The 10,404-nt window shown below is 51.4% G+C and overlaps 1 protein-coding gene and 1 long non-coding RNA gene across 2 annotated transcripts; one reads left to right on the top strand and one right to left on the bottom strand.

The window, feature by feature from the left end:
* The first annotated feature begins 2,425 nt into the window (after positions 1–2,425).
* LOC116755880 lies at positions 2,426–9,392 on the top strand. The gene is made up of 3 exons (XR_004350488.1): positions 2,426–3,127; positions 3,645–3,745; positions 8,181–9,392. It is a non-coding gene; the product is annotated as an uncharacterized LOC116755880 (long non-coding RNA).
* Positions 3,672–4,789, bottom strand: LOC116755873 (olfactory receptor 13C7-like). The gene has a single exon (XM_032635894.1). The coding sequence runs from the start codon at positions 4,787–4,789 to the stop codon at positions 3,812–3,814; it is 978 nt and encodes a 325-aa protein (XP_032491785.1). The 3' UTR covers positions 3,672–3,811.
* Positions 9,393–10,404: the final 1,012 nt, after the last annotated feature.

Raw genomic sequence — 10,404 nt, 5'->3', positions numbered from 1 at the left:
CTGGCATGAGCTGCTGGAGCTACTGTCTGAGGCTTTTGCCCCATTGTGTCAGGCTGCAGCAGCCGGGAGTAGGGAGTTGTGTGAGTGTGTGTGTGTGTGTGTACTTGCTGAGATGATTTCAATCAGTGAGACCTCCCTTGTGGTGCCCACACCCAATAGGGAAGGAGGCTAAGGGCTCAGGAAATTGGACTAGCGGGTACAAATCTCAGATGTGCAAGAAATATCACAAGAATGTAACTTCTGTTTTGAGTCTCCATTTTGCCCGAGTGCCAGAAACATAATCTTTTGTCATTTTGGGATTTCTTCTCTTTCCACAAAGGTCACAGCTGAGTCCCGAGGGTCTTATATAATGCCGAGATATTGCGAGGGTGTTTTCCCTTATCACCAGGGTCCATGTGGCGCCTCTGAGATTTCCATCATCCCACCTGGTCCCCAGTTAGTGGTACAAGCAAGCGTTCCCAGAGTGGTTTCTTGTCCCCATCTGTGTAACCCTTTTAGTCCTGAGGCTCTCCACCACTTCTGTGCCACACGCAAAGACTTGTGAGACCTTGGCTACCCAGAGACATCTTGAAGCCATTTCTAGCCTGGGGTCCTGCTCTGCATTTTACTTGACCAACAATGCATGAGTTCCAGCTTTCACACCCTGCAAACCTGTCCAGGGGCTTGGTCTGGGGAGTGGCGCTCAGGGCCCCTCCCTTTTGGGGCCCTCCTATGCCAATGCTCTCACTACATCCCCTCCTCCTTGCTTTTTCCTCTCCCTAGCTTAGGGAATCTTTTGTTAATCTGGAGGTGGGGACACCTACTTTTTCTTACATTTTTCTCCCAAATCTTTTGTTTATGCCTTAAGTCTTTTATGTTCCCTTTAGAGCCTAGGCTTTTGAAACTCAGATGCCAGGAAAACCTCTCTTTGTTCTCTGCTTTCTGCAATCACATCTCTTCCTTCGGGCACTGAGCAGAGTGTGATGTGAGAAGGTCACATCTCACATCACATTCACCAATTGAATGGTGAGAAGGAAGGAGAGGTGTGGGCTAGGTGTCTGTTCCTGTATCAGAGATATTATTCCACACAGATCACTAGGACACATGAGCCCAAATAGCTGGGATTCAGGACATAGTAGAGTACAGAAGGCACTGAAGAGGGAGACAGAGCTGAGACAGACCCCACCCAGCTAGGAGGGATCAGAAGGGGTTTTCTGGAAGCCGGATGGAGTGGAGGGCATTGAGTGAGGATTGAATGAGTTTCCATAATGCCAAGATGTTGGGAGAGTGTTCACTCTGGTCACCAGTGTCCATATCACATTCCTCCCCTGAGATTTCCATCATCCCATCTGGTCCCCAAGCAGGAAAGCACTTAGAACACTTAGTATAGTACCTAGCCTGCTATGTGGTAAGTCTCCAATGTATGTTAGCTAAAGGTCAGGTGTTTGGACATGGGAGGCAACAGCAAGGGGGAGACACAGGAGCAGGAAAGACTGATCTTTACTGGGGAACTGGGACTAGTTCAGGGCCTCTGGACCTGCAGGGTGTGTGTGTGTGGAGTTAGGGCGGAGGCAAGCAGCCAGTGATGAGGCTGGGCAGGTACATGGGGTCTGGCTTTTATCCTAGGGAAATGAGCAATGGCCTCATTGGAGGGATTTAAGCAGGAGAGTAGCAGATCAGATTGTTTTGTTTTGTTTGCGTTATTTTGTCTTTTCAGATAGGTGTTTTGACGGCTGGTGCAGAGGATGGATTTTGGAGAGGATTTGGAGGCTGAAAGTGCAGCAAAACAGCTGTTGCACTATTTGAGAGAGAGATGGTGAAGGCAGTGTCAGTGGAAAGGAGGGGACTGATCCGAGAGCTGTTATGAGGTGGATTCTCTAGGACATGGTGACTGCTTGGATGTGTGGGGTGGTGAGGGATGAAAGAAAGCCTATGGTGACTGCCACGTTTCTAGCTTGGTGACTTGGGGCGGGTGTTGGTGCCATTCCCTGAGATGATGACACACCTTTGTGGGGCAGAATGATGAGTTCAGTTGTGGATAGTTTGAGTTTGAGGTGCCTGTGGGATTCCTGGAGGGAGAGGGCCAGCAAGAAGACCGTGACAGGCAGAGCAGCTGAACCAGGTCTGGAACCTTGGCCTCCTGGGTCCCAAAGCAGGGGTCCTTTGTTGTCCCCTGACTTGTTCAAGTGACTTCCTGGAATACATGGCCGTGGCCCCCAGATACTGCTGCTCCCTGCTCATGTCTGTCCACACATTTGGACTAAGACCCTGGACTGTCCACAACTGCCTAGGGCACACCCAGCAGCACAGAATCCAATCCCCAGATGTGACATTGTGAGGGCTTCTGAGGGACAGTTCAGTTCAGTAACACTCTATCGGGAAAGCTCTGTGGGAGCTGCAGAGACAAGCCAGACCTGGTTGAATCCCGCCATCAAGGAGCCCACGTGGTGGTGAAATACCATGGATGCAAAGCAGAATGGGATAGATACCGAGTGAAAGATACCAACAAAGTGCTGTGGGACGTAAAGGAAAGAGAGACTATTCAAAGTGCACCAGGAAAGGCTGTGTGAGAGAGCTGGTGTCTAAGGTGGCTTGGAAAAATAGTCCCAGGTCTCGCCAGAGATGAGCATGAGCGAGACACCAAGGTGTAGGCAGTACAGACACTGTAGCGAGGGGGTCACCGTGTGAAGGGGGTTAGTGGAACATCGGACTGGAGAAGTGGCGGGCTGGGTTCTGGAGGGCTTGAACTCAACTGAAGAGTTAGGGCTTCATTCTGTGGTTAAGGGGAGCCATCGTAGGTTCTTGAGTGAGGCATCAGCCAGGGTCTGGCCAAAGTAGGACAAGCGTGAGTGATATAAGGGGCCTGTTGTAGAGAACAGAGCTGTTGATTGTGGGAGCAGTTGGAGAAGCCTGTGCAAAGCTGGGCCTCTGCACCTGGTGTCGGGCCTGAAGCTGCTCTTGGGGGGCGTGAAGGGGGAGGTGAGGACAGACCGGAGCCCGTGTCTGGGCCTCGCTGCCTTCAGGCTCAGTGACACTGGTGACCTGCAGGAGGAGCTGGCACTCTCTGGCGTGGCGCTGCACTTGGCACAGACCTCCGAGCAGCTGCAGGTGGCGTGGCAGGAGCTGGAGCAGCTGCGCTGACAGCAAGGTGAGTCCCAGGCCGGTGACAGCAAGTGAGGGCTCCCACCACGACGGTGCTGCTTCGCCTTCACCTCCCATCATGTGGATTTCTCTCGTGGTCCACCCGATCCCAGAACCTTACAGGGAAGGAAACTCTGGGAGGCCCAGTTCCACCCTAGTTAGCTCGACCCAGTCCAAAGCCACCACAAGAGAGCTAACCAGCACTCTCCTGGGATGATGAACCTGGCAGCAGCCGGTGAAGCACAGTTGGTCCGAGAAAAGGAAGCTCTAGAAATCTCCAGTAGCCCCTGGGTTGACTGTAGGGTGGGTGGTTGTCACTAGGCTCTTCACAAATTCTTCAGTCCTCCCCCTCCTTCCAGATGCGTGGTAGGTGGGTGTTCCCTCCCCCTCAGTGTCAGCCCTGGTGTGCGCCTTGCCTTGGCCAGTGAGGTGGAAGTGGAAGTAACAGGTCACTTCTGAGCGGAAGCTTTAAGAATCAGCGCAGGCTTTGTCATTTTCTCTTTGCCTTTTGCCACTTGGACCAGCAATGTGCCAGATGGTGGCTGCTTTATCATCCTGAGTCCCACAGGGATGAAGGCGATGGTGCAGAGCACATCCCCCAGCCAACCTCTGATGGACCTGCAGCGTAAGTGAGAAAAAGCCTTTGTGGTTTTAAGCCACTGAAATTTTGAAATCATGACCACAGTGTACCCTAGCCTGTCCTGCCTGATAGAGAGCAACAGGAAAAACGGGACATTTCCCTGGAGAGCAGGTCTCCCCTCAGCAGAGCTATGGCGGCAGCTTTCACCTCTGTGTTCCTCAGGCTGCAGCTGATGGGGTTCAGCGAGGGTGTCACAACCCCATAGAACAATGCAATAATCTTAGCCAAGTTGGGGTCCTTGGCCTTGGGCTTGAAGTACATGAAGGAGGTGGTCCCATAGAAAACCACCACCACTGTGAGGTGGGCAGAGCAGGTGGAGAAGGCTTTCTTCCAGCCAGCAGCAGAGGGCACCCTCAGGATGGCAGCAAGGATGAAAACGTAGGACAGGCAGATGAGCCGCAACGGGGCCAGCATCACGACAGTAGTGGCCACCATTGTTAGCAGCGCGTTTAGAGAGATGTCCCCACAGGCTAGTTTCAGCACTGCCAAGATCTCACAGAAGTGGTTGATGACATTGTGGCCACAGAAGGGGAGGCTCCAGGTGAGAGTGGATTGCAGCAGGGAGTTGGCAAAGCCTGTCCCCCAGCTCAGTGCTGCCATCCACATGCATGTCTGCCTGCTCATGAACTCTGAGTACTGAAGCGGCTGGCAGATGGCCACGTGACGGTCACACGCCATCACGGCCAGGATCGGGCACTCCGTGGAGCCCAGTGCCAGGGTCAGGAACATCTGCAGGGTGCAGCCAGGGAAGGAGATGGTGCTTTGGGTTTCCAGGAAATTGACCAGCATGAGAGGCACAAAGGAGGATATGCCACAGATATCCATGAGGGAGAGGTTGCAGAGGAAGAAGTACACGGGGCTGTGCAGGCGCGGGTCCAGCATGTTCAGCCCGATGAGGAGGGCGTTCCCCAGCACTATCATGGAGTAGATGCCCAGGCAGAGTACAAACAGCACCATCTCTAGGTTGTGGTGTTCGTGTAGCCCCAGCAGGACATACTCTGTCACGGCCGTCTGGTTGACCCCATCCATCTCATTCTCCCTCCTTTCCCATCTGGACCACACGGGTGTTGGAAAAAGCACCAGCTGGCCTGGGAGCCAAGCAACCTGGATGTATGACCTGGGGGGGGTCAGCCCTGCCTCTGGAATTTAGTCTCACCATCTGTATAATAAGAGAGTGGACTTCAGGTCTGCAAGCTAGCCCTCTCAGCTCTGCAGTTCTGGTGTAACTTAGGGGAGGCGGGACCCATTCTAATCCCCTAGACTCATCTGTCTTCTCCCCTGGGTGGGCTCAGGGGAGACGATAGAGTAGGGTTCATGTTTCAGGTGCTCCTTTGGAATCTAAAGCGTTCCTGCCTGTTAAGAGGAAGCATCATTTCTAGGTTATGACTTCTTACGGCTGAATTATGCCCATAGTGTTTCAGATTCATTCATTCACTGAATATTCGTTGAATGCCTACTCTGTGCTAGATATTGTTTAGGTGCTGGGGCTATAGTTGTACGAAAAATAAGTGGATAAAAAGAGGCCACACCGGTCACAAGTGCTGCCCCTCTTTCTTAAGTGAGATGAGCTCGGGGAGGGAGGTGGGTGATGAGTGATGCTCACCTAGCGTTCCTTTGGGCATAAAGGTTGAACATTTCCACTCCATAGGATGTGTAAGCCTTATTCTGGCCATTCCTCCTTAAGGAATCACAGACCATCCATTGATTTTTAAAAGAACATACAAGAACATACATATCCCAATAGAGCCACTGGTCACAGCATTTAACCCTGGTCCTGAAAACCAAGTGACTCTCTTCTTGGCCTCCATATTGCTTTTTAGGATGAATAATATCAGCAGTAATCTCACACAAAGAGGGAAACCAGGTCTCATGTGGTAGAGGCGTCATCAGTCATTGACTAGCTTTATACAGGGAGGGTGGGAAAGGTTGCGGTCTTTGCCCAGGTAGCTTCCATTGCTCTTCTGAGCTGGTCTCAGCCTCTTTGGGAAATGCCAGTGTCACGAGGGAGTGAAGTGTCAAATGTTAGATGGGAAAGCTGTCTTGTAGCCCCAGTGCTCCCTGGTGTAAGGGAGAAATAGGAGCTGAGGGTGAACTTTAACCTTTCAGAAGATACATAACTACCCCCTCCCTCACTCCTTTCACACCTAGCTTTACTGTGAGGCCTATGTCCTGTGACAGCATTGGAACCCTGTCTGTCCTCCAGGGCTGGATCTTCCCCCTCATTCCTTCTGCCTAATTGCATCTGTCATTTGTAGGGGCCGATGGGCTCACCCTCTTCTGAATAAACCATGTTTTTTTCCCAGCACTACATCTTTGCCCAAGAAGTTCCCTTTTGTAGGCAGTCCTCCCTCTCTTCCCCAGTGGGGGCATTCCTGCTCCTTCAGGGTCCAGCTCATCTCTCCTCCTCTCCCTCCTGCACCCTGCAGAGTCACCTGCCCACTTCTTGTGCTCCCACAGCCCCTGGCCATCCTCTTGTGTTGTGCACCTGTCTCCTCTACCACCCTTGAGAGCAGGACTGTCTCCTTCCTCTCGGCACCTCGTACAGCGAGTGCTGCCAAGGACAGTCACTCAACATATTCAGCGCAGGATTCTGAAAACCCAGCGTTGCATCCCAGCTCCGGCTCTAACTAGCTGTGTGACGTTGACCGAGTCACTTGGCCTTTGAGACTCAGTTGCCTTCTGAAAAATGGGGATTTTGTGTAGCCAGATGAGACACACAGAAAAGTGCCGGTGAGCCACCCAGCAGCAAGGCTCCAGATCAAAGACTGCGTCCTCAGCCACAGGCATCTGCTGGGTCTGGGCTCATCACCTCCCTGCACAAGAGCTCCAGCATCTGTCATGACCCCCTCTCTCCCCAGAGCCTGTGCTGGTTTTCCCTCCTCCAGCCTAAATCAAGGTGATTGTTAGGGGCGTTTCTGGAACATACAGGGGTAGTTGATAAATCTGGGTCAGCCAATGACCGTAAATCTTATCCATGTAAACATATAAAGGTAGCGATTTTCTTGCTGAAGTTTGACAGAAAGGTAAAGAATTGCCTGATTGTGATGGTTCATTCGTTCCCTCATTCATCAAATTGTTATTGAGCACCTACTATGTGCTGGGTGCTGGGAATACAGCAGAGGCAGATGCGGCTTCTGGCCTAACAGTTTACACTCATTTCCTTGCTCTCTGGTGACCTTGGTCACGTCCCTTCCTCTCTCAGCTTTAGAAACCTCTGAGATTCTCTTTGAGTCTGGGATGTAAAGTAAGACCTGAGGTTTGGAAAGAAGAAGTTAAAAGGAAGCATCTTTCCTGGGTTGTGACTTCAAGTGGCTGGATTAAGCCCAAAGCTTAATTTCAGATCCAACTATAAGGCCTTGGTGTTTTTTTGGGTGTGTTGCCCAAAAAAGACCTTTTAACCTCAAATTTTGACACTGGACATAGGTGTGGAGGGTGTTTTCAGGCAGGTAAAAGGTGGGAAATAGCCTGACTCTGCATTTCTCTTCCCCACCCTTGTCTCCAACAAAAAAATCAAGTGGGAATGGCACAGGCAATTGAGGGCTTTTGTCATCAGGCTCTGGTCTGCCCTCCTGCCTCAACTCCTGTACCTTCATGCACCCCTGCTCAGCCTCAGACCACTCCCCATTGATGGACAAATCCCGCACACTTCTGTCTCGTCCCTCTTCTCTTACTTGCCTCAGCTGGAGCGGCCTTTCTTTCCACTCATCCTCCAAGGCTCAGCTCACACACACCTCCTCTGTGGGGCCCGCCTTCCCAGTCCACAGAACTGACCATCCCGAAAACATGATGCTCACACAGCCACTAGCAGTTAGTGTGTCATTCTCTCTCACACAATAGACTGTGAGCTGTGGAAATCAAAGGGCTGTGTCCAGTTCATCCCTAACACCCTGCAGTGCCTGCACGCAGGAGGTGCCATTTGAGATCCAGTGCTTTTCTTCTGCCAAAATCCTGATCCCAGATTTCTTACCTTGAGATCACTCTCTCTCGCCTTCCTCCAGAGCACACACCAGCAGAACAACGATGCAGCCGTGTGATTGCTGGGAGGAGAGCTTTAGTGGAGCCAGTCTCCTCCCTGCAGGGATAGCTGCTCTCTCTGGAGAGCTAAATCAGGAGAGTGATAGGGGTTCCTTAAAATTTAAGAGTCTGATCATAACACATTCATGGAAGTTAGGAACAACCCACTAGGCCATAGGCTTATGACCCCAAAGAAATAAGGCTGTGTCTAGAAAATACCATGCTGCCAGGTTACCAACAGCTTTGACTGCAGCGTGGGCCCAGGCTGGGACATGAGGGAGCAGCTGCAGTTCCCTTGCTCCATCAGTCAAGATGAGCTGGGTTTTGCTGCAATAACATACAACCTCATAATTTTAGTGGCTTACCACGACAGAGGTTTAGTTCTCATGCTACATGTCCATTGCAGGTTTTCAGGGGGCTCTGTTCCAGGTCATCATCCTCAGAGACCCTGGCTCCACCACCTGGGACATCACCAGTTGTTACGGCTGGGGAAGAACACACCAGAGCATCTCACGCCAGAAGTTAAGTGCTCCGACCCAGAAGTGACTTGTATCCCAAATGCCCACAATGCACCGGCCTGTGTAGTCCTACCACATGCTCAGCTGGAAGAGGACCAGAAACGTTGCAGAGCACTTGGGTACGATGGTGTTTCGCAATACGCTCAGAAAATCACTCTAGCATCTGTCTGCCAGGCCTCTCACCCTGTCGTGTCCTGGAAAGTCAGATATCCAGAGTGATAGGAAATTGAGTGTCTCTGAGAATCATTGTCTAATCCACTCCCCAGTTTTACCCCTCCTGAGAGGCAGGGAGATGCCATGGAAGGAGCCCTGGCCTGGGGTGAGGGGCCCAGATTGGATTCTTGCCTTTGTTCCGATTCTGCTATATGACCTTGGTCCAGTTTCTCCTTGAGTGAAATGGAGCCATTCAGTTAGCTTGTCTCTGGTACTCTGTGCAACCTTCAAAACATTCCCTCCTCACATCTTTCTAGCAACTTCCAACCCTGAGGCCTGACAGACCCAGGGTCACTTTCCATGGTAAATATCATGTCAATTTCATTGGCTGGTAAATCTAGTTTGAACCATTTACTACTTATTTTAGGCTTTATATATTATTTTAAAAGGAAGGTGAGAGGCATAACAAGAAGCAGCTCCTGTTAACAATTTCCCGGAAATGCCTGGATCTGGGATTCCTGCTTCACATTCCTCGCTGTGTTAGCAAAGCAGGTGAGTGTGGGCTTTGCGGTGAGTCAGAGCAACCAGGGCCCATGTCCCAGACCTGCCACTTGCTAATTGTTTTCTCAGCCTCAGCTTCCTTACCTGTGGAGATAAGAATAGTATTTCCTCATGGGGTGATTTTGAGGATCCAGTGAAAGCTCTTAGCACAGAGCTTGGCACATGGTAAGTATTCAGTCAGTGGTAGCTGATATTATTACTATCATTATGTTCCCTTCCCCAAGCAGATATTCTGGTTTTTTGCATGTTTTAAAAAAAGTTCATGAGAAGAGTCAACATGCTAGATGGGTTCTCCTTACCTCCTACTTATTGGCCCAGTGGCATTAGTGCAGGCAGGTGGCTGAAGCAGCTGCCCGGTGAGGTGACCTGAGGCCTGGGAGAGCAGAGCAAGGGAGTACTGAGTTCATTACCAGCAGACACACTGTGCTGGGGTGGGCCGGGGGGAGGCCCTGAGGCCCAGCCTCCTGGTCCCTTGCCATGTAGACATGTCGTGTGCTCCTTGCCCTTGGGCACCTCTCAGTCCCTGCCCAATTTAAAATTCAAACTCTGCAACTATACAAGTTTGCACATTTGGCAGCTATGGGGCTTCAGAGACCCCAGGTTCCCTGTGCTTCTCCAGGAGGCCCTGGCTGGGTGAGGAGGGCACAGGAGAGACACTGGACAGAGAATCTGAAGGTCTCATTGCAGCCCTGCCCCTTGGACCTGAGGCTGGGGCGCTATGACCCCTACCCTTGGCCTCGGCATCCTGGGCTGTGAAATGGGGTGTCTCCTTCCAGGAGAGCTGTGGGGACCTGCACTCATGAAAGGTTAAGGAAAGCGAATTGCTGTACAGGGTGAGACTCCGAGCCCTTGTGAGGGACCGTGAAGTCAGGGGTTGAGCCAGGTGCATGAGTTTCTGCAGGTTCCCTTTTCCATTTCCCTTTCCATGTCCTTCTCTTTCCTTCACAATAAAGAATGACAACTTGACACAGTTTAGGGACTAAAAAACAGCCTTAAATAATGCAGCAGCAGTTGCAGATTTTCCCATTATACTATGATTTGTCTCTTGGAATTTTTTTTTCAAGGACACAGGTCAAAATAAATATTGGAAGATTGTCCCCACTTATTTTCCAGCTGCTTAGGAACAGGTCTGTCTTGCCACCCCGTGGTTGCCCACAAATGCATCCAAACAAGCTCATCAGCACCCTCCCATCCCACCCCCTCCAACCTGATTCTCTCATCTTCCCCATAACTCAGGGTTTCTTTCAGGGTGGAGCACTATCCACCCAAATAAGCCAGAAGCTCGGGCACCAGCGCACAGTCCCCCTCTCCCTCAGCCACCTCTGCGATCAGCTGAATGTCCCCAAGGTTTCTCACCTCCGCCCTCTCTGCCTGACTGCCCACCTGGGTCAGGCCCCA

The sequence above is a fragment of the Phocoena sinus genome, chromosome 6 (assembly GCF_008692025.1).
Source record: "Phocoena sinus isolate mPhoSin1 chromosome 6, mPhoSin1.pri, whole genome shotgun sequence".
NCBI classification, from domain to species: domain Eukaryota; kingdom Metazoa; phylum Chordata; class Mammalia; order Artiodactyla; family Phocoenidae; genus Phocoena; species Phocoena sinus.
The sequence above is the reverse complement of the archived record's forward strand: the minus strand, read 5'-3'. Positions and strand labels throughout refer to the sequence as shown.

Excerpts from the sequence above, each read along its gene's own strand:
- LOC116755873 (XM_032635894.1), bottom strand. The coding sequence starts at position 4,789 with ATGGATGGGGTCAACCAGACGGCCGTGACAGAGTATGTCCTGCTGGGG.